This window comes from Toxoplasma gondii, chromosome VIIb (genome assembly GCF_000006565.2).
Source record: "Toxoplasma gondii ME49 chromosome VIIb, whole genome shotgun sequence".
Classification (NCBI taxonomy): domain Eukaryota; phylum Apicomplexa; class Conoidasida; order Eucoccidiorida; family Sarcocystidae; genus Toxoplasma; species Toxoplasma gondii.
Genome location: NC_031475.1, coordinates 2,977,825 through 3,000,448, shown reverse-complemented (window position 1 = coordinate 3,000,448; position 22,624 = coordinate 2,977,825). Strand labels below are relative to the sequence as shown.

General features: G+C 50.7%; 5 protein-coding genes across 5 annotated transcripts; 2 read left to right on the top strand and 3 right to left on the bottom strand.

The window, feature by feature from the left end:
• Positions 1-2,786: 2,786 nt before the first annotated feature.
• Positions 2,787-5,822, bottom strand: TGME49_259040 (hypothetical protein; the record flags this gene model as incomplete). Its single annotated transcript, XM_002365077.2, has 4 exons — positions 2,787-3,255; positions 3,705-4,149; positions 4,800-4,857; positions 5,631-5,822. 4 exons carry the CDS (start codon positions 5,820-5,822, stop codon positions 3,165-3,167), a joined length of 786 nt encoding a protein of 261 aa, XP_002365118.2. The 3' UTR covers positions 2,787-3,164.
• Positions 5,823-10,236: 4,414 nt separating this feature from the next.
• TGME49_259050 (hypothetical protein) lies at positions 10,237-12,105 on the top strand (the record flags this gene model as incomplete). Its single annotated transcript, XM_018781201.1, has 3 exons — positions 10,237-10,351; positions 10,791-11,439; positions 12,009-12,105. The coding sequence occupies 3 exons, from the start codon at positions 10,237-10,239 to the stop codon at positions 12,103-12,105; spliced, it is 861 nt and encodes a 286-aa protein (XP_018637036.1).
• Positions 12,106-12,387: 282 nt separating this feature from the next.
• Positions 12,388-12,906, bottom strand: TGME49_259060 (hypothetical protein; the record flags this gene model as incomplete). Its single annotated transcript, XM_002365079.1, has 1 exon — positions 12,388-12,906. The coding sequence occupies one exon, from the start codon at positions 12,904-12,906 to the stop codon at positions 12,388-12,390; it is 519 nt and encodes a 172-aa protein (XP_002365120.1).
• A 1,581-nt stretch (positions 12,907-14,487) lies between these two features.
• Positions 14,488-16,099, bottom strand: TGME49_259070 (acetyltransferase, GNAT family protein; the record flags this gene model as incomplete). Its single annotated transcript, XM_002365080.1, has 2 exons — positions 14,488-15,273; positions 15,491-16,099. 2 exons carry the CDS (start codon positions 16,097-16,099, stop codon positions 14,488-14,490), a joined length of 1,395 nt encoding a protein of 464 aa, XP_002365121.1.
• Positions 16,100-16,830: 731 nt separating this feature from the next.
• Positions 16,831-22,568, top strand: TGME49_259080 (hypothetical protein; the record flags this gene model as incomplete). The annotated part of the gene is made up of 5 exons (XM_018781202.1): positions 16,831-18,361; positions 19,106-19,636; positions 19,779-19,889; positions 20,863-21,615; positions 22,165-22,568. The coding sequence occupies 5 exons, from the start codon at positions 16,831-16,833 to the stop codon at positions 22,566-22,568; spliced, it is 3,330 nt and encodes a 1,109-aa protein (XP_018637037.1).
• Positions 22,569-22,624: the final 56 nt, after the last annotated feature.

Genomic DNA, 22,624 nt, shown 5'->3' with positions numbered 1-22,624 from the left:
AAGCGCTCCCAGTACACTCACGCGTTCTCGCGAACAACGAAGCGGCTTGTTCTCGTTTTCCAGCCGAAGCGAGACTTTCTATTGCTCTCGTGTCGACGGAGAATAATCGACTCTTCTGCAGTGTGAACGAAGAATCCGAGCTTCTCGGCGGATGCTTCCCGTCCAACAGGGACGCAGAGTGACGCCGGACGCTTGATGAAGACGACTCCGCTGTTGCGGAGAGTCGCCGCGTACCGGTTGTCAAGTCGCCTGCCCGAACTTTACTTCTTGTCCTATTCTCATTTCTCCTCACAAGTTCCAAGACGCGGAAACAACACACAGCGTGCTTAGGGGGCGGCCGCAGAAAGCGGCTGAGGGAGGCTGTAGTCGCCGAGTCTCTGTTGAGGTACAAGTACACAGCGGCAAGTGAGAGAACAACTCTTTCCTGCTGAGGTTCAAGCCTTTTTTGTTGCTCACCGAAACTGAAAGGTCTTGCGGTGCTCAAGGGGCAGAGCAGATGTCCGCGTTTGTAACAGCGAAGCAGCAGGAAACGTCTCCGCGGACCAGCGAGAAGCACTTGAGAGAGGAGACGACGCAGAGAAAAACGAGAAAAGATATCGGCCAGGTTTCCCGGTTGAGTTCAGAGGAAAACGCAAATTTCTGCAAATGCGCACGGCGCGAGAAACCTGGCGTACTCAAAAAGAGGCTGACAGAGTGGAAAAGGAGTCGGCTTTCTGTGACCTCTGTGCAACCCAACAAGGGGACATCGCATCACGGGAAGACAAAAGGTGGAGAATCGGAGAAACCGTAAAAAGCGAAGGAACCTTCGGAACCGGAAACGTTTTCGATTGAAAACGGCGCAAACCACGCTTCTCTACAAACAAACAACAAAAACGCGAGGAGCAAACACCTGAGAATCCACAAACCTGTGCACACATTTCAATACGTAGAAACAAATACATATGCATATATATATATATATATATATATATACATATGTGCCAATACATATCTATATCTATATATATATGCATGAATATTTATAGATAGATGTATACATGCATGTATATATGTATACATAAATATATATATATATATATATTTACAGATAGATCCGTACATATGCACTCATATATATATATATATATATATATGTTGTGTGTGTAACAAAAGAGAAAGGTGTGCGTGGGCTTTGAAAGTCCCGTATTAAGTGAGATTCTTCTTGGAGCTTCGAGAGTGTCTCGAGATTCATGCCACAAAATTCTGTAACTCTTTCATGGGCATAAACCAAGTGACAGAGTAACAACATTCTGCAGAAAACGCATGCACTACGAAGGAAGCTTTGACAGAGACGCATTGTGTCACACAAGAGGCTGGCAGTATCCTGGAAGCAAAAGGACAGAGAAGCGACCGGGTGCGTTGTGCCTATTGAAAGAATGCTTTTTTACATCCTCTAGAAGCAGAGAGGCGACGAGACTCGCAAGAAAAGCCACTGCTCTGCGCTTATCCGGAGTGCCAGACGCATCTACAAGAAGTGGAAAACGCTCTGGAAGACCTAGAACTAGCTGATTTTCGAGAATGAAGTCTGACAAACTCTGCGTCTCTCATTCTTCAGCGAAGTCTCTACATCTACGCACATCTACAACACACCAGCAGCAATGTGAACAGAAGCATTCACAGGTAACTAAACATTTATATTCATGCATGTGTATATATATTTATATGCATACACAGACGAATAGTGCCCACATAAGCATGCATAGGTAGTCAAACCTGTAGCTCCATAGAGGCGAGTGTGTAGACGTGAGTATCATAAATGTTTCCACAGGTATAAGCGTACGAATGCGTTGCTGGAGCTTTGAAGCTACATCGTGTTGTGAGAGCTTCAAGAGTCGCGCCCGTGGAATTTCGTTCCTTTTCTATTTCTGAGAAGGCATTTTCTGACGGGAAGCGAATGGCGAGAGTGATAGTCCTTAAGAGACCTTGAGAACTACCGTCATCCCTCCCGCGTTCGGGAACGAGCGAGAAACGTTTTTGACAAAGATTCATAAAGAAGACAATTTCTCCCGCAAACAGGCACCCTCCATGCATCAAAGCGACACAAATCTCTTGCTTAAAATCCCTTTCTTTCTCATCTGAAAAGGATGCCCGATTCGCTGTTTCTCTTTCTTCTCTCTCTCCCTCCCAGTCGACGCCTCAGCTGTCTCTGCACAAGCGCGAGAACTTCTCCTGAGGACGCTGTTTACCGTTTAGGAAAATCGAGGCAAATCCTAAACCTTGAATCACCGCTTTTCAAAAAACTCTGCAAAGTCCACATTCGAAAATCCCCAAACCAAAACGCCCTGCAGCATTCCCCTCACAACTGTCGAGACACTTCATATACGTTCGTACAAATGAGACAAGAAATCCTTTTCCATATATATATATATATATATGTTTGTGCATGAATATGCAAAAATGTATATTTTCGCTTGTAAATACAAAGATATGCGCATGTGTACATCTACAGGCATATATCAATATATATATATATATATATACACATACGCATTTATATCAATATATATATATATATATATATATATATATATATAACTGGGTATATTTGGATAATGAATTTTGAGGCACAGAAGAATGGGGGGAGTGAGGCGCGACAGCTGGATTTTCGGGGAGCTCCTGAGCAGCGCGGCTCTCTTTGAGTGCGACATGCAACTGCGCTCGCGAGTCGAGAAGCGTTTCCGACGGTTTTGTGGAGAAAAGAACTCCTCCGGAAACAACGCGAAAGTGGACCTGGAAAAACGTGCCTGGCGACGACGAAGAGACCGCTTTGCCTGTCTCTTCATTTCTCTTTCAGTCCCTGCTTCCGCGTTCTCTCGACAGTTTCCCCCAAAAAACTCGAAACACCCTGTCTCACTCTTCTCTTGCCGGTGTCTCTGCCTCTCTTTCGACGACTGCTTCTCGCGCCCTCGCTGTGTTTTGCTCGCTCTCTTCCACGTTTTCTGTGTGTTTCAGCAAAATCTTTTCCTCTCCGCGCCCCGCAGTCGGCAACGACTCTGGGCGCCAGTCCCCCCCCTACGCAAAGAAAAGGTGAACCGCCGCTTCAACACAGCCGCTCCCGCGGCTGTCGATGGACGCGACTTCGCGAAGTTTCTTCCTCGTGTCTCCTCTTCGGCCATTTCTCGCAACTAGTCTTGCGTCAAGTCGATGACAGGACGGTTGCCGACCCAGGTGATGATTCCAGGGTACAGTGGAGTTCGCTTGCTGACGCGGCCGGATCTGAAAAAAAAATCCAGAGACATTGTGAAAAAGAGAGGCGAACTGAACAGAGAACCACGAAAGAAAACGCCTTCTCGACACAGACGGAACTCAAAGACAAACACAGACACACAAGAACAACGGAAGCACCTGGCAGTCTCCCGTTGAAACTCTTTCCTTCCCTTGTCCTCTCTCCACCGCGCAGATCTCTTTCTCCACGCACCAAATACATACATACATATATATATATATAAATATACATATATATGTACATATATATACATATACATATATATATGTGAATATAAATATGTGTGTATATGTCGATTTCTTGCTCTCCCGTGGTCTGTTGACATCAAATGAACATACGCGTTTGGAAATGTAGGTCTCTTCACCTCTTTCTCTTGACGCACTGATATGAATGCATGTGCGAATCGCTGCATGTCTGTGTTCAGGCTCATGGCACTTACCGGGTGGTGGTGACTTTTTCTTCGAGTTCGCTGTCCGCGGAAGCTCGACGGGATTTCGCGATGCGTGGAGCCTTGCTGTCGCTGCTGCGGACAGCCGTCGCGACCCCCCCCTTCAGGCTTCGCACTCGAGAGGCTTCTCGACCTTTCCCCTTCGCCTCCTTGGCGGTCCTCGACCGCCCTCGAGTTTGTGGCGAGCCGTCTTGCTCCGCGCGACCTCTGCCTCTCTGCTCAGAGACGTCGGCCTGACGCCGATCCGCGAGACGGGGGTGTCGTCCAGTCGTCTCTCGCTCCGCCTCCTTCTTCACGACCACAGGAAACGGCAGACTCCGCGAAGAAGACGCAGAAGCAGGTTTGGAGGCGACAGCGCGTTTTTCGCCGCGAGCGCTATCAGGCTGACTCTTGTTCTGTTTCTCCTTCAAGCTCGCTCCGTGGCGACGAAGAGGAGCTGAGGTACACAGGGCGCAGCGAGAAAAAGCGTCTAGGAAAAGCGGAGAGCCTCGGAATGCCGCCGTCACCGGTGTACACTCTCCAACAAGTTGCAGCTCCCGTGATGTTTCAGTTCTGCGCTGCACACGGCGTGGAGAATCCTCAGGAGCATCTGCGGCGCGCGGATCAACGCCGCCGCAGGGAGTTCTCGTGCGAATCCCCAGGGTCGAGTCTGGTCACCCGTTGTCTCTATTCGTACCCTGTCCAGTGCTTTACGAAAATACCACCCGACTCTCCAGGGCAGACACAAGGAGCAGAGAGAGACACGGTGGCGAGAGAAACAGACAGTGGAAGCATCGGAAGCGCGCTGAGTTCGCATTGAGAAAGAGAAAACAAGTGGAGACAAGGGAAGCGTTTTAGTATCCGGGAGTGGGGGCTCTGTCTCGGCTCCTGCTGATGTGCACAGAGGACTGCAGAGCGAGAGAGAGTCTGCGACGCGGGCGTTGCGAGAAGAGGGGAAGAGACACGCGAAGGCAAGGGGAGAAGCCTGAAGAAAGAGGCGGAGAGATTGAAAAAATGCCTTTTAGTGGCGGTCAAACAACACACGTTCGCGAGTGACGCTGGGGTGTACATACACCTGGAGAGACTGACGGGAGTTTTCCAACGTACCCTTCTCTTCCGTTCGAGAGACGCGAAACCAGACGAGAACGACTTTCGCCAGGACAACCTGCACGAGAAGGCAACAGAAAGAGACGAGAAGAAAGCTAAACAAGGAGACGATCACGTTCAACAGCGACCTGTCAAGACGCGCTCGATTCAGCGAAAAAAGTTGCGGTACTCGCAGGGGAGGACGCATGGCAAAAACCTTCCAGAGGACCGCAAAAAGACACGCATGGAAAAGTCACGGTCGACTCTTCGGGTGCATGCACACCAAAAAACGGAGGCCTCGAGGACGCTGCCAGTGTCGCGTCGAGAAAACATCGAAAATAAATTTGTCGACAGAGCTCCCTTGCACCCCGCACTGAAGAGCGTGCTTTACTCGTCGGCTTGCCTATTTCTATCGCAAGAATATAGCAAATATATATATATATATATTTATATTTATATATTAGTATACATGTCTGATTCACCACATAAACACCTATAAATATATGCATGTATATATGTCTATGTATGTATGTATGTATGTATGTTATGTATGTATGTATGTATGTGGATATGTGGAGAGAGAGGACAGGAGACTGAAGGGATGCACAAGAAGGTGGAAGAAAACAGAAGACGAAGTGGAGAGTGTCTGTCGCTGCGGAGAGGCCAGACGTCACAGATGGACGCTTGGAGGCTTGGTTGTGGAGACGTTCGATTCTTGTTTTGTGTACAGACTCGGATTGAGAAGACGACTCTGTTGAGGATCATGATCGTTTTGCAGCTTGTCGACAGATGACGGTTGGGCAGATCTACGCTGCCCTTGAGGCGTGATACGTCAGGTTTTTCAAAGCGTACCACCATGAAGAGGGATCCCAGGAGAGCAAAGAGAAGGCTTTGTTTCTCTCTCATCTCCTCGGCGAGAGCGAGGATCTGCACTTGGACGCAGTGGTAAACTTCCTGCTGAAGCGCACAGAGACGTCCGCAGACACCGGAGAGAAACTCCCATACCCCACCCTCGGAGGAGGAAGTCGACAGAAAGCTGAGCATCTTGCGAAACTCCAGACAAGAGGCGCGCGAGGAGACAGACGACGGGAGGCCAAGAAGATCCACAGGCGAGAGGCAAAAGGAAGGTCGGCAGTACGCAGGGGGAGGGAGAACTCAGCTCGAACCGGTGGACGACACACCAGAGCGAGAAGAAGCAGAGAAAAGCGACCTTTCACGAGTCACAGCTTCTGGTGAAGATCGATGGCTGGCAAAGAAGGAGAGGTCTTCGTCGAAAGTGGAAGGCAGACACACGCCGTTGGAGAGCTGCGGCAACAAGTGAACAGGAAGACGAGGAAGCATGTAGGTCAGACGGGGATCAAGAAAAAAGAAATGTTGACGCGAGAGACAGGAGAGAGAAGGCGACCTTTCTGGAGCGACAGAGCGTCCAGCGTATCACTAGCTGAATCTCCCCGTTGTCAGCTTCGCTCTCGGTGAGCTGAGACTGGCGACAGAATATGGTTTCCTTTGCTGCACATCACCTGCAGAAATCCCGTCTGAAGAAAGTTCCGAGAAATTCGAAAGGTTCCTCGACTGTTCACCGGAAAACGCCGTGAAAAATCTCAGGTCCCCCCCGTCCTGCCGACCGCAGGGGCATCTCTGCGCCCATCCACACGACACACACAGCGGGAACGAGGCATGCAACGGCGACGGCGAAAAGGTCGAGCGGCGTCGCTGGCGATTCTTGTTTCGAAAGAAAAGCGAATCTCTCAATAAAAAACAAACACAACCGACGAAACACACGAAGCTCTCGCGCGATGCAGCCCCGAAAGGCCGTCTCGGCAGCTCCCCCGGAAGACGGCGGGCAAGGCGGATGCCCAGCGAACGACGGGAAAAAGGAGGCTGAGAGAGGAACGTTGGATTGTCTTTTCGCGTTGCAGCAACATACCAGCTTCTGAGGGCCTTTGCTGTGTGCTGGAAAGACAAGAAAAAAAAGAATCGAACACTCGCTCAACGCAGTTCCCTTCTTCCGCTCGACACAGCTTGAAAAACGACAATCTCGCCTCGGGGTGCGCTCCGTCCAGCTCGCTGCTTTTTGTGCCAGTCTTTCGCGCGCCAGTCGGCTCACGCTTCCCTTCAAGTTCTGTCAAAGCCTTCCTACAAGACTTGTACATTCACAGATATACACTTTGGTCTAACCAGACACAAACAAATGTAACACACATCTGCATGCGAACATTTACATGTACACACATACAGGTACAAAGCATGTTCTGCATAAAAATATACAGATGTGCAGGTGGATGTACATTCACATATTTAGATCTGAGTTCATTTAAATATTTGTTTGACGGGGTGCGCGTTTGTGTCCTGTCGGCCCGAGAAAGGAACGGATAGAAAGAAGGAACCTGTTCTCTGGAGAAAGTGGAGAAGAAGAAGTCGAAAACGCGGTCAGGCAGAGCCTTCTCTCTGTTCCTCGCTGCTGCCAAACAGGCTCCCCCGCGCTTCGCCGTTTGAGAGCTCTGTGACAAAGGCGAAAAGCGCGGCGTCAGGAGACAAGAAGAAGAGTTGACAGAAGTCACGTTGAACCGTCGGAGCGGATCAGAGTGGACTGCATGTTCTTTCCTGGCAAACAAAGCCAAGTTTTCTTTCGGCTACACAGACGACCTGCCGCGAGTCGCTTTGCCGCTGTACGTCTTTCAGTACGCCTTTTTACAGATGCCTAGGGAAAGTCGAACCGCGAGATGCCTCGCTTCGTACTTATCGTGACGACTTTTTGCTTTCTCGTATCGCCATCTCTTTGCTCATGCGCGGCGCTGTGTCGTTTATGTAGCACGGTGTGAGGAGCGGCAGACATATGGAAAAGAGAAGTTGTCTCTGCCTTCCAGATCCGAGAGCAGTCTATTTTCCTTTCTAGGAAATGCTCTGGGATATCTTTTTGTCTACACACACGTCCTCCGCGAGGCAGGATCTGCCTCTGCAGCTCGATATGCGGAACGCCAGTCTCGCCTCACATCTCCCCGCGAGTTGGGGCCTCGGAACAGACATGAACGGAGGGAGAGAGACACAAAACTTGCAAGAACGCGCCGCAGAGCAGAGACCAAGGAAACGCAAAGAAGCGAATCTCGCCAGTGCTTGCTGAGAAAAAAGAAGAGCCTGGCTGGGCTGACGGCTGGCTGCGGGCATGCACTGGAGAAGGCACTCATTGGTGAAAAAGATTTTCCCCGCAGCTTTCTCCCGGCCAGGCTTTTCTGCGAAATCTCTTGTCTTTCGCCTCCACTCACCTTCCTGTCTGGTCAAACGTTCAGGTTTCGTCGCAGTTGACTCGAGTCCTGCGCAGGCAAAAAGGCCTTTTCAGGGGGGTGTGGACCAGCAGGAGTTGAACTCGGCGTCGACTCTCCCCGGATAAACTTTCTCGAAGCCTTTCGCAGTCTCACGTCCACATTGCATCGACTCTCTGTGAACAGAGGTCCACGACCCATTCTTTCTCCACAGTCAAGACTCGTCTCACACACCTGCTCTTGTCAATCTTCTTCAGACTGCCCCAACCTCTTCGTACATTCTTGTGAGTCTCCACTCGCATTTTACCGCCACCCTGCTGCATGACGGACGCACTGCAGCGCATGTAAACACACAAACGTAGACAAAGTCGCACCTCGTCGACAGCCATATACAGATGCACATGCGAATACCTCTCGCATGCATGTCCCTATACTTTTGGGAGATCTGTCACTCCAATGCCTCTCTCTCTTTCTGTATATATATATATATATTTATATATATATATATTTATATATATATATTTATATATGTAAATGAATGGATGTGTCTCTGTCTTGGATTCATGCAGGGATATTGGTTTGCAGATTGAATCAGCGTATATATAAAGGCGTAGATCCGCGTATTTGTTCCACTGCGTATGCTCTTGTCGGTGTATATAGATGGGGGCCGCGCCCCGTTTCATAGAGGACGCAACTCCGTTGAGTTTTTTCTCGGATTCGAAGGAAGCGACCTCGGAAGCAGACTCGGACCTCTACGGGATCCGAAAGAGGAGTGAAAGTCGAAAAGGCAATATTTTTCCGTTCTTCGTTGCGACAGGATCACCGTTCTTCGCGTCATGCCTCCGCGCGTTTGCTACCTCCTGGTTCCGGAAGGCAACAGAGACAAAGGACGCGGCTTTTGCACCGCCTCGCGCTGGTCAACAGAGAGCGCCACAAACGCCTCCTTTTCTTCATTTATATTCGATAGAACTGCGAGAAGCAGCGAGCTTGTTCTCCTCCAGGCGCCGCGACTCGCGAGCTGTACGCACACCCCGCCTCGACTCGCGCTTCGCATCGGACTGTTGAGTGCAGGGAGGCCCAATTCAACGGCTTCTTGTCTTGTTCGCGCCGTTCGAGAGCGGCGCATTCTGCGGCGAGTCTCGGAGAGCAAGAGGCCGTTTGCACCTCTTGAAAAGTATCTGTTTTGTGTCTTCTTGCTGCAAAAAAAACGACTGCTCCTCACCTTCTGGAGTGTATGTACACCCCAGAAATTTCGACAAGACACGCTCGCGAAAAGGGAGCGCCCTTTTGCGCAGAGTGGAGACAGCGAGAGACCTCAAGTGAAGCAGATCCTCTCAATTTTCTTCTCTTGCTCCTTTTTGTGCTGTCTTTTTTTTCTTCTTGAGGTGTAGGTGCGCCTGGCTGGGACCAAACGCCTGCTGGTCAGTTTTCGGAACTCGCTTTCTCTCGTTCATTCCTCGTTTTCTCCACCCGTCTCGCGGATGAGAGCTTTCAGACTCTCAAGACACAGCAGCGGCTCGTTTTCCCTCTCTCTGTGACTTATCTTGCATCCCTTTTTCGATTCTCCTCTTAATCATAAAACATCTTTTTTCTCAGTCGCTACTCGCCGCTTTCTCCACCCACTGACCTCGCCTTCCCTCTCCAAGCTCTCGACTTTACGTTTGCCACAGGCAGGCAGGCACCCCAGAAGAGAACGAAGACGAACAAGACAGAACGAAAAATAGGAAAAGGAGAAGAAGAAGATTGAGAGGCGAAGCAGGAGGAGAATCTCCATGAAAAACTTTTCTTTGCGGCCGTCTTGCGCTTCCCCCTCTTCTTCGAAGAGCCAGTTTCACTGGAGTTCATGACCGTTCGTCTGTTTTCCTCGAGTTTGTCTCTTCTCGTTGCCTCTCGCCTCCTGCTTTTCTCCATCTCTTTCAGCTCGCAGATCATCCTCTTTCGATCTCTGTCTCCTCTATCACATCCGCTAGTGATACTTTCTGTTCCAAGTCTTCTCACAGCGATCTACATCCTTCCTCAGTCCTTCTGCGCGTCGCTTCCCTCTTCTGTTTTTGCTTTTCACTTGCTTCCTTGCCTTGCCCAGTCTCTGCTGTGCCATCCCCGTCTCCTCTCTCTATCTCCTGCTCTTCCAGAGGATTCTCTTGTCGCAGAGTCGCCCTGCGATTCTTTTTTTGTTTTCCTCCCTTTTATCCACCGCAATGCTGCAACTCTACAAGAATCAGGTTGTCACTGCCGTGGCTAAGCGGCAAGTGGAAATCCGGAAGCTGGAACTCGACTGGTATACGAACAACTATTGGACTTTGTCTCAGCAAGGTGCGTCCGCTTTCATTCCTTGCCTCTCTCGTTCGTTCTGCTCTCTACTTTCCTCCTCTACTCCCCCTTCTTTCTCTTCTGCCTCTCCTCTTTTTCCTCTTCTCCTGCTCCTCTTTCTTCTTTCCTGTTTTCGTTCTCTTCTTTCTTTGTTTCACTCGCGTAGGCGCGCCAGGGGTGAAGGAGAGAGGGAAGAAAAAGCGAAGACACAGAGAGGTTGGTGCGTCAAGGGAGAGGCGAGAGAGAAGGAGGAGAAGGACCAGGGAGGGAAGACGGCGGTAGGCCGAGGAAAGCAAAGAAAGAAGGCGGCTGGAAAGGAGGGCAGTCGTGGTAAGAACGAGCTCAAGAGGGAGAGAGTCCTACGCCTCCAGACAGTCCGTTCTAAAACACACACACACACGTCAGATGTTTTCTGTTATGTGTCTCTTTCGTCTCTCTTCAGGCGCACTGTTAGCAGGTTTTTCGTTTTCGTTGATTACAGCGTCTCTGCCGAAAGACGCGTCGTTTTTCCTCGAGTCTCTTTACCTTCTCCTCGCCGCTCTGGCGCTCGGCCTCCAGATGTGCGTCGTCGTCACCACAACGCTCTGCTGCATGTGGGGTCCAGGATTGGCGCTTCGAGGTCCCGACGGGATCCGAAGTGTACATACAGCTGTCGACAGCTTGAAGTCGGAGCATTCGTACGTGTTTGCGTTCTTCTTCCTCGGTCTGCTTTCCTTCTACCTCTCGAACCTCCCACTGGTCTTTCTGCTTTTCGAGGACTGGATCGCCATCTCAGCCTCGGCGCTCCTCGCCCTTTTTCTCTTCCTCATCTTCTACTACACGATCCGTTTGACCTCCCAGCTGCGGGTCTCCGAGGCCGACGCAGTGGAAGGAAAAATCGCCGCGCTCCGCGCCTACGAGGACATCGCCGACCTCGACGAAGCCGTCGCGCCAGGCTTCTGCTCGCCTGCAGAAGGAGACAGCCGGACCGAGGAACTGCTCGGAGTGCGAGACCGCGCACAGTTCTCCCCTCTCGCTCGCGCCCACCTTCCACGCGCCGCGATCCCACCGACCCAGGAGGACTTGGAGAGCGCAGGGGCTGCTTACGGCGTGTAAGCTCAGAACCGCGGAGCGGGCAAGGAAGAAAGAAGCAATCGAAAGGAAGGAGAAAGACACAGAGGAACAGAGAAGAGGAAGAAGGAAAAAGAAGAATGGAGAAAGAGGGAGAGAGCGACACATAGGTGAACAAGGCTGACCTCAGGGGAAAAAGAGCGGAAACAGGGAAGGAAGGAGAAGAAGTAAAAAACGAGAACAGAGGAGGGACTGGGGAGAGAAGAGAGAAGAGAGAACAGAAGAGAATTTGGAGCTGTAGAAGAGAAAGGAAGAAACGAAGACGTACGAGAAGAGACAAGAGAAAAAACGAGAGGAGGCGGGGGAACCACGAAGAAGCACACGAGAAGACAAGAACGAGGGAATGAAGAAGCGAGAACAAAACGAATGAGAAACTGTAGAGACACAAAACAAGAGGATGCAAGGCGAGGGGAAGCGAACATCCGGGTGGAAGGAGATGTAGAGTTTTTCACAAAAGAGGGAAGAAATGAGAGAAAAAGAATCGTCTTTTGTTGTTGGCGAACCGCAAGAAAAAAAATGCATTTCGTCCTCACTTTCCTTTCTGTGACAGACGACAGGCGGCGACGACAGAGATGCGAGCCCCAGAAAGTATGCAAGCGACACCTCAAGGCTTCCTCGCTGCTCTCGACGAGCTCTTCGAGTTCTGAAAAAACGCCGAATTCAAGAAGGATAAATCTCTATATAAATATACAGATATGTGTACGTATTGATATGCGCATGCGTTTAGATTTCCTGGTGTCGATCCATATGTGCAACTTTGTTTCCCTTTATTTGCAGGGGTACGTACAGAGATATCGGCCTGTCTGTAGTTTGTATTCAATACACATACATATATATATACATATAAATAAATATATATATTTATATTTATATATTTATTTCTACATGCAAACGCATGTGCATGTGAAGAATCGATCCTGGGGGTCTCTCTACCACAAAAGTTGGATCTGCTGGACATCCCTTTTTTTCTCGCATGTGCATCTTTGCGTCTGTCGCTCTCTCGGAGGCCTTCCGTCCTCCGCAGAGAGGTCAATACACACGACGCAGCTTGGAAGTGATCCTCCAAGTAGGTCGAGGCGCAGGAAAACATTCATATGCATATAGCATATATATATATATATGTGTATGTATACGGACGTCACTGACTCTGCATGCATATGCATATGTATGTACACATGCGTTGGTGTAAGTGACATATGCAGGTGGCGGGGAGACTGGTTGAGGTCGGGGATCGAATCTGTAGAATGCGATTGAAGCTTTGTGCCTTTGCTTTTTGACGCACTTGAACTCGGGGAGTCTCTCGATTTGTTGCTCTTGAAGCGGAACGACGAAGAACTGGCAAAAGTCGCCGTCTGTGGTCCGCCGCGTTGCCTTCGCATGAGGCGGCAGAAACGAGCCAAAGGGCAGAAACTGCCATTCCAAAAATCCAGAAGCCCATGAGTCCACATGACGATGTCGAACGGAAAAAGAACGCGTTTGTAGCGAGCAAGAGAGCTGCGGCTATACTTGCAGACACACACTCACGCGTGTACAGAAATCCGTATTTATTTATGCATATTTATTACAATATGAATATATATATATATATATATTTGTAGACTGCATAGATTTGCGTGCAAGTCTGTATCCGTTTGTCTTGTTTTCTGTCTCAAAAAGTAGAGAAATGCACACACAGGTGTGAACTCGTGTGTCTGTACCTGCGGCGAGGTGTCGAGACAGCTCGAATCCGAGGCGCGGGAGACGATACTTTTTCGACGTTGCTCCTTCCTCTCGCCACTCACAAGGCCTCCCCTTTTCTCGAGTCTTTCCCCAGCTTCTTTCCTGCCAGTCTTCTCCGCTTCTTCCTCTCTTCCTCGGCGCCACCCTTTTATTAACTCTCTCTTCATACATGTGCATGCATACATATGCGCATATGTACGCATTTATATATATATATATATATATATATATATATACATACGCATACAAATATATATATATATATATATATATATAAATACACACACCTAAAGCCACTCTCTGTACATCTTCCTGCTGAATAGTGCATGATTTTAAGTATATATACGTACATATTTTAGTTTTTAAAATATGTGTTTATGTAACTGGATCACTCCTTCTCTACACCGCTATCTGTATCTCTCCACATATATGGTGGTATTTCAACTTCTAGGATACATATGTCTGTCTACCAGTTCTCTCTAGGTACATCTCGAGATGGACATTCTTTCTACTCTTTCTCATAATCTCGGTTGCTTCTTCCCTGAAAGGCTTTCCGCCTTCCAGGCCGAGACTGGCTTCGCAGCAACGCAGCAAACGCGACGGGTGAAGCTCCTGATATTGTGAAAGGCTCTGGATTCGAGGTCGGCTTTCCAGGAGTGAATCAGATTAAAAGATTCGCGGAGTCCGAAATTCCATTGCACTCTTCACTCTTACTTTATTCAACGCGAATTCACCTCTCTTCTACAGAAAAGACATATGCGGATGCTGTTGCTCTCCTCATCGCCAGCAGAAAACACAGGACACACTGACACACCGTTCTACATATACATGCATAAACACATGCATATATATACACATAAATACACATATATATACACATATATACACATATATACACATAAATACACATATATACACATATATACACATATATACATGTATATACATAAATATACATATATATACACATATATACACATAAATACACATATATACACATATATACATGTATATACATATACGCATACAGAAACAGATAGAACTAATTATATATACGTACGAAGATAAACACTTACGCATCTGCCTATCTACCTATCTATACACATATAGATGCATATATGGTGCACTAGTCTCTCTATATATTCATTGAGACTTATTCGTAGACAGCTATGTCTGTATATACGAATATATAAATATATATATATATATATATTTGAGTGTACAGATACACATAGTTGAGTATATATATATATATGTATATATGCATGCATTTGGAATAGATGCATGTCTTGAGTGACGCCGCTGTTTTACTACCACCAGCAAGTGGATGTGCTGAGAAGCTTTTGGAGTCGATTCTCTCTGGTTGCTTCCTTGTTTGTGCTTGAGCAAGCTTGTTCGTTTTCGAAAGACCTCGAGAGCTTGAAGGCGTCGCTGTCGTTCAAATAGAACCGTTGCATGCGTGCGACTCTAACGAAAGAGAGAGACTCGTACAGCCGCAGCGCGCCTTCGTTTCCAGCTTCAGTTTCGATGCGGCAACTCACCACCTTCCCTGTCGTTTCCTCCTCCGTTTTCTCTTCTTCTTTTTCCTGTCCTCGTTCATGATCCGCATGCTCTGTCGCTTCCTGTCGCAGCATCTGGCTGTCCGTTACCTCCCGAAACGCAGCGGAGGTGAGTAGCTGCAGAGCTTCTATCTTGTCCCCAGACTCCTCTCCAGATGGAATCGTTTCAACTGAGTTTCTTCGCTTCCTGCTTCGCATTACCTCCAGAGCTGTCTGAACGAGATGGGCGGCCAGGCCCCGTCGCCGGTAGTTCGGGTGTACAGACAGCATGGCAATGTACCCTTTCCCCACAGCTGCCTGTCGGCTTCGCGCGGCTTCGCAGCTGACAGCTCCCCGTTGTTCTTGGTCGTCGAGGAACTGCGCTCGTGTCTCTTGCTCGCAAGCAATCTCTGTCGACGAGGAAGTCCTGAGACTCGCGGCTCGGTCGCTTCTCGGACTGGAGAAGGAGAACAGGGGCAAGTCCGCCAGGGACGAACTTCTCGCCTTCTCGTCAACCTTGCAAATGCATGCGCCAGCACAGACGTCGCCGTCGTAGGCCTGAAGAGCGAGAGAGCCATTTACACGGAAGCAGGGAGAGAAGACGGTGAGGTCACGCCGAAGATACGGGAGAAGAGAGCCGAGAGAAAAGGGAGAGCGGCAGCGACAGATAAGAGTCGAAGGAAGAAAACCACAAGACAAGAGACCCAAACATGAGACCGACCAGAACGCGGGCAGTGCAGATACACCTGACGATGGAGCAGAAACCGTTTCTTACGAGGACAGTGAGTTCCGGCCAGCCGTCGAGGAAGTACCGAAGTGTAAAGACGCTGTACGGTTCAGATAGGGTGCTTTTCAACAAGGCTTGTATGTCGGTCTCGCATTTTTCCCTCTCCCTCATCAGGATCTGCTGTCGCTCTTCGAGGTCGCGCAGATCTTCAACGGCCTGCTCATACGCAGCGTCTCTCGCTCTCCACGCCTCTCGAGGAGACACCTGCCAGAGAGAAGAGCAACTCGATGGAAAGCAAGAAGAAACGGACGCAGAAGAGAGAGAAGAGCGAGAACGAACGTGGAAGGAAGACCGAGAAGAAGAAAGGTACCGCAGCCTTTCTGAGACCCGATCGACAACAGACAGTGGAAGGAGACGCGGGAAGCGGCGGAAACGAAGATGAGAAAGGTTACAAGAAGAGAGAAAAGAGGAGGAAGACGAACAAGAGGAAGATGGAGAGGATGAAGACGACGAATGGGAGGAAGAGGCAGACAAAGGAGAAGGGGAAGAAGAGAAAGAGGAGCTACGACAGAGGGTCTCCTCCGCAGGGAGGTGGAGTTTTCGAGCTGGACTTTCCATTGTGTCTGAATGTCCTTCTGCAGTCAACTCTCCCCGCATTCGCAGAGGGCGGCTCTGCCTCTCTTGCTCCGTCTCTTTGTCTTTTTCTTATTCTCTCTCGCCGGTTATTCATCTGGGTCTCTCTCTCTGGTTTTCTCTCCTGTCCTCAGTCGGTTTCTCTCCCTCATGAGGCAGCGTCCTGCCCTGTTTTTTGTGTCCTTCGCCGTCGTCGTCCTTTTACTGTGCCATTCCTTGTCGTTTTGTCTTGCTCTCTTGTTTCCTCTGTTTCTCACTTCTCCCTCTTCGCCTTTTCTCTCCTTCGAAGCACTCACGCCGGCAAGGTCACCTGCCAGCTGGGGAGCCGGGAGCCGCAGAAGAGGAATTGAAAAAGGGCAGAAATGGCGGGAGAAGACGGCCAGGAAGAGAGCTCAGACACACAGGAAAGGAAAGAGATCGAAGAAGATCTGGTCGAGAGGAAAGATGATTTCTTCCTTGAATCCATCGAAAAAAACGCGTGCATGCGGCACGGATGCATGCAGGCATTTCGACTCCAGAAGCAGAGACAGCATCTGGCGTTACCTTCTCGTCTTGGGAGTTTTTCCTTTTCTCCCCCTTTTGGAGACATCCAAGGCACCTCGCGAGCAGCAAGTTTTCCGGAGCTTCTCTGCTTTCGCGCGAAGAAGCTTGAGAAGTCGAAGGAGTTCTGCCTGAGAGCCTCCCCGCCGTTGCATCTGAGGCTCTCGAGAAAAATAGGAGAGACGTCCTCGACATGAGCTTCTCGTCCTTTCCACATGCCCTACATCAGCGTCCTCTCATCAGCTGGACTTCTTCGCGCGCGACCTCCGCGAACCTCAACACCGATGCGAACGACGCGATGCGACGCATCACGAGGACTGAAGCGTGAGTCGCAGCTCGTCTCTGCGCGGCGGGGATTAGAGAGATCCTGCGTCCGGCGCATACTCTTGGGGAACACAACACAGCGCAGCATCAGACGCAGCAGCAGACGCAGCGCCAGACGCGAGAGAGGGTCTCTACGTCGGCCTTCTTCTCGCCGCCAGCGCGACGCGGCCGTCGTTGGGGGACCGAGAGAAGAAAGGAGGATATCGAACTGCGAACAAAGTGCAGGCGTCGAAATGCAGAGGTCGCGACCAAGGAGACCTGACTTTGGCTTCCTCGGCAGACACCGGAGAGGAGCGATGGAGGGAAACAAAGACAGTGTTCCTACGGAAGAAGGAAGAGCATCAGATTCTTCCTCCTCGACCTCGGAGTCCGAGTCGTCTCGTTTCTGTCGATTCACTGCTGAAGAAGCGAAAGAGTTGATTTATCGGCTCTTCATTCCGAATCCCTTCCCTGGTTCGCAAGAATCTTCTAGAGAGAGAGGAAAGACGAAGTCTGGACGTGTGACGGTGACTTCGACCTCGCTCGCAGCAGGAGCGTCTCCATCCTCTCGACCTGCTTCACAGAAGCCGTTATCCAACTTGTCTCAGGCAGATTCATCTGGTGCGTCGTCTCGTCCGTCTTCCGACACTGCATGCGCCTCCGTCTCCTCTGCCCTTTCACCCGTTTTGCCTTCTTCTGCCGTCTCCTTTCGGGCACTCTCGGCGTCTCCGAGAACGCCGCGCTCCTCCAGCGCCGCCAACTCTTGCATGCGCGAACCTGCCGAGTCCGGCGTGGAGTCCGAGCCACAGGGGAGGGCGCAGAATGCCGACAGAGTCTCGCGAAGTGGAGACGGCACTCTGAAGAGGCCGTCGCCGTTCGCTTGCACCTTCGCTTCGCGTCTAGAACGCCGACGCGCGCCTGAGCTGAGGTGTACGAACGCCTCGTCAGGAGGCGCGGGCCGCCACGACGGGAAGGTCCTCCTTCCTTGTGGAGACAGAGGCCTGCGAGACGCCGAACGAGGACGAACGCCGCCGTCTCGTTTGGACCCAGGCGCGCAGATGCCGGAAGCAAGGACCGGGCCGCCGATGCAGGACAACGACGAACGTGAGAGAGAAGAAGCGAGAGAGGAGGATGTGGAAGAAGATCTCGAAGAAGAAGACTCAAGGAGGGAACAAGAAGTTGACGTGAGAGATGAAGAAGACAAGCTGCAAGACGACGACCAAGAACGCGACCAGGTGGAGGAAGAAGAGGACCGTGAAAGAGACCTCGAGATTCTCTTCGTCATTGTCGCGTACAGAGACAGAAGGTCACAGCTGCTTCAGTGGATCCCCTCCATGTCGACGTATCTTCGTTCTGTGATGACGTCTGTCCGACGGCCCAACTACCAGCCCCGTTGTGCCATTGTCATCGCGGAACAGGCGGATGCTCATCCCTTCAACAAAGGTGAGAGGTCACCAGGTTTTCGCCGATGTAGCCATGCATGCAACGATACCAGAAACTCGAAAACAATTCGAACGGCGTTTTGCTGTCTCGACAGCTCGGTGGCCACAGTGGAGGGAGACAGAAGAGCGTCAAATCGTCTCAGAGGGAAATGAGTGGGGAAGAAAAATCGGTTTTGACACCATAGACGCCTCGGTTTATTCCTTCCTTTTGTGTACACTTTTGTACATTCTAGAGGTCCTTTCTTCTATCTGTTGCGTTTTCTCTGACTTTCTTTGTGCGCGATGCGCAGTTTCCTTGTTGGAACATTTCCGATCCACCTTTCTGTCCGTCTATCACTCTCCATCTCGATTTCTATCTTTCGACCTTTCTGTCTGTCTCTCTGTCTACATAGAAGTTTGTCCCTGACAGTCGCGGTTCTTTCGACGTTTCGAGTGGAGAATCACAGTGAGTCTAGTAGGTCTGCAAGCGCCTTCTTTTTTTCAAGATGCGTCAGCGCTGTTTAAAGGACATTCCTTCATCGATTGCTTGTCACTTGGTTTTCCTGTCCTTCCAGAAACAGTTTCTCGAGTTTCTCAAAGCGTCTGGCGCTTGTGCGTTCCGCGTTTCTAGGGAACGCGTTTTCTTCTGTTTGTGCGACTGAGTGCTGTGGCTGCTGGCTGGGAGCAGCCTTGCCTCAGGCACTGCTCCGCAGTTCACGAGTTCCTTGCTTCATCTGTCTTTTTCGAATCTGCCCTTCCTCCACAGGAGCTCTCTTCAATGCAGCAGTTTCGTGGATCCTGGACAACGCGAGTCATCTCCCCGTTTCGCGGTCACGACCTTCTTCTTCTTCCCCTGCTTTCGCTTCCTCTTCTCCTCGCGCGCCTTCTCCTTCCGCTGCTCGGCGCGAAAGAAGAGAGGAGAACACGCCGCGACCAGACTCCAGAAGATCCTTTCCCCGGGAGGATATGGCGAGGCGCCGCTCTTCGCAGAGAGAGACAGAGAAATGCGAAGGTCGAAACGAAGCTGCGGACGCGCGTCCGCCTGGCGAAGCAGTGGCGGAGGAAGAAGACGAACGGGGCACCGACGCACTCCGCAACAGTCGACAGACATTCCAGGAATCCAAGAGAGCAGACCCAGACAAAGAAGAAGGAGGGCAACAACGGGGAAGGGAGGAGACGCAGACCTTTGCCGCGACCGCTCTCAAGAGTGCAAAACAGTTTTTCTTTTGTTTTCATGATGTCGACGTCGTTCCTAGAGGCCGCTACGACGACTTTCTCTACCGCGACAACCGCCCATGTAAGCCTGCGACGGACGGAGAGAGAAAAAGGAGAAACGAAGAAAAAACAAGAGGCAGGGAGAGCTCGGGTATGAGACGAGCGCCTCAAAGTCCGCCACCGGCTGATAAACTCAACATTTGTTCTGGCTTGTCTTCTCGCAGGCGCGTACTTCCCCTCTCCACCGCCGAAATGCGTTCGTCAGCTGTACGGACACCGCTGGTGTCTCGGCGGCGTTGTCGTTCTTCGCTGCATCGACTTCCTTCGCGCTCGGGGTAATCCAACTGGAATCTCTGAAATTGATGTGAACTCATCAATAAATCGTCTTTGCGGACCTCGGTGCCCTGTTCCCCTGCCTACCTATGCATGTCTATCCATGCCTGTGAACATAGGTTTCTTTTTCTGTTTGCCGAGCTACCACTATGGATCTATCCACGTATTTGCGTTTCCCTCGCGGTCGGCCGCTCTGTCGCATTCTCCCTCTATACCGTCAATCATGACGATGCAAATGCTAGCTCTATGCATCCGTCAATGCCTTTTGAGTATCACCCCTCCACTTTCCACCGTAGTCTCACCCATCTCTGGAACGGTGTTTACATCCATATACATGTTTGTGCGCACATACGTATATACCTGTAGAAAGCTATATACGTTGATAGATGGAGAGAGACAGCGAGATGTGGACAGATGTAGATAGATCTAGACAGAGAGACAAACCTAGAAAGACGTAACTAATAAGCGGATAGACAGAAATAGAGAAATAGACAGACAAAGCAAGATCGAGGTACACAGATCAATATAAAAAGATATCTATATCTATCTATCTATATATATATATATATATATATATATATATATATGTGTATACATATTGCATATGTACACAGATATGTAGTGATAGAGAGGTTTTGTGTAGATGCCTGCAACGAGGCAGAAGGAAGGCTTTGAAGTCTGTGTCGCAAAGAGTCGGATGTCTTGCTTAAGGAGGTTGTCCTTCTTCTCTCAACGACAAAAGAGCTGCGTCTGAAAACTAAAACGAGCTGAAATTTAGAACCATAGAGGCCGCCATGTGCGAGTGTGATGGACCCCGAACGCAAGTTTGAAAGCCCATCGGTGCATGCAAAGACCTGCTTTCCATCTGTGAAGCATGCGTCGGATTGTGCTGAAGCCTCTCCGAGAGCTGTGAACAGGAGTGCCGATTTTCGACAAAGATGGACACCGCGCGTTGTTTGCTCCTGCGTCTCTCAGCCTGGTCTGTGCGGTATCCCGGCTGGGGCTTCGAAGACGACGACTTCCTCGCCAGGTGTCTGTACGCCGGCCTCTGGATCGACCAGTCGTCGACGCCGGGTGTACGTCCACCTCGGTTGCCCACGAGGCCTCCCCGCGTTTCACGAGAGAAGGCGCTGCCCTCTGCAGGTGGACATGCCGAAGGAGGAGAGGCGCAGACGCAAGGAGAGATGAACGAGAGAGAGCCGGCGAGGGCATGTTGTGAGGCAGCGTGTGAAGCGAAAGTGGACGGAAGGCGTTGGGGAAGCGCTCCAGGGAGGCGCGAGAAAGAAATGTTCCTCAGAGACTCGGAGACGCGTTCGCCGTCGGCGGACATCCGCAAAGCTCGGAAACGCAGGCGCAGTTCCGAGCTCTGGAGCGGTTGTTTTTCAGAGAGACTCAGTACCTGGGGCGCCTTTCGAGAGTTGGACAGAGAGTCGAAGAAGCAGATGGACGAGGCGCAGAACGCGAAAGCGCGAGACGCGCTGGCGCGAGCGAACAGGCAGTTCTTCTTCCACGCCTGGCGTCTGCTGGAGGAGACAGCGACGGAGGCAGAGAAACTCAAAGATGCAGTCTCGCGGACGGAGGCGCGCGGAGAAGAACGCGCCCTCGAGGCAGAACACAGTGCGAAGCAAGCCGGAAACCGAGAAACAAATGCAGAGACTCCGCGCGCAGAGGAAGCAGGAGAGTGGAGAGACGAAACGGAGAGGAGCGACGAAGTCCGAGTTGAAGATGGTGAGGCAGACGCCAGCAAACAGAGACTCGCCGGCCGTTCGGTGGCTGTTCCGGTGTTTCGAGTTCTGTCGCCCAGGAGCTGGGTGCCATCGCATGACGTCTCCACCTGGTCTCTCTCCGGTGCTCGCGACACCGCAGTTCTCACTCCATTTGTTGCGCAAGAGATTCTGATCTGGAGGCTTCGACAGCGCGGCTGTCTACTCAGCGTCTTCTGTCTCGAACTCGGTTTTTCGCATGCACACTCGGAAGCGCAAGTGGAGTTTCATCGTTTATCGACTTGGTTCGCGCCTCCACGCTCGGCCGGACGGTCGCGCTTCGCCACTCGGTTTTCGAGTCCTGAAGCCTGACCCCCTACTCTCTACAGAATATGCATGCACAGAACAAATCCACATATATATATATATATATATATATACATATATACGTGAAATTCGTATATATATATATATATATATATACGTGAGCGGTCTTTCGGGAAGAGGCAGATGCGTTCGAGGCAAACAAATTGACCATGTGCGTCCTCTCCTCTTCTCCTTTTCTTCGCTGTAGGTTTGCATGCAGTTTGGCGCGCGTGGAGAGAAAAGTCGATAAGCATCGCCAGCCAACCGGAGATGAGCGAAGAACTTCTGGAGGCGATCGAAACGGCAACAGCGACCAGCGCTGCCGGTAGACGCGCGACCGCAGACGCGACTCCCGAAGAATTCGCGTCGACGCAAGGCAGAGCAGAAAGCCAAGAGGAAAGGGAGGAAGAGCGAGACCACGAAGAACCTGCAATCGAACACTCGGATGGACGCAAGACGACACAAACTGGACTGGAAAAGGAATCGAGGAGAAAGAGCGGAGACTGGCATCTCCTCGGAAGTGGACAAGACTGTATCAGCCTCCTTTGGATCCGCGTCAAGCTCAACGACGTCTTCAAGAATCCCTTCGCTGCAAGCGTTTCTTCCTCGTAGCCGTCCGTTCCTCGTTCGTCCTCTCTTGGTCTCCTCTCTCTTCTTCACCTTCGTCC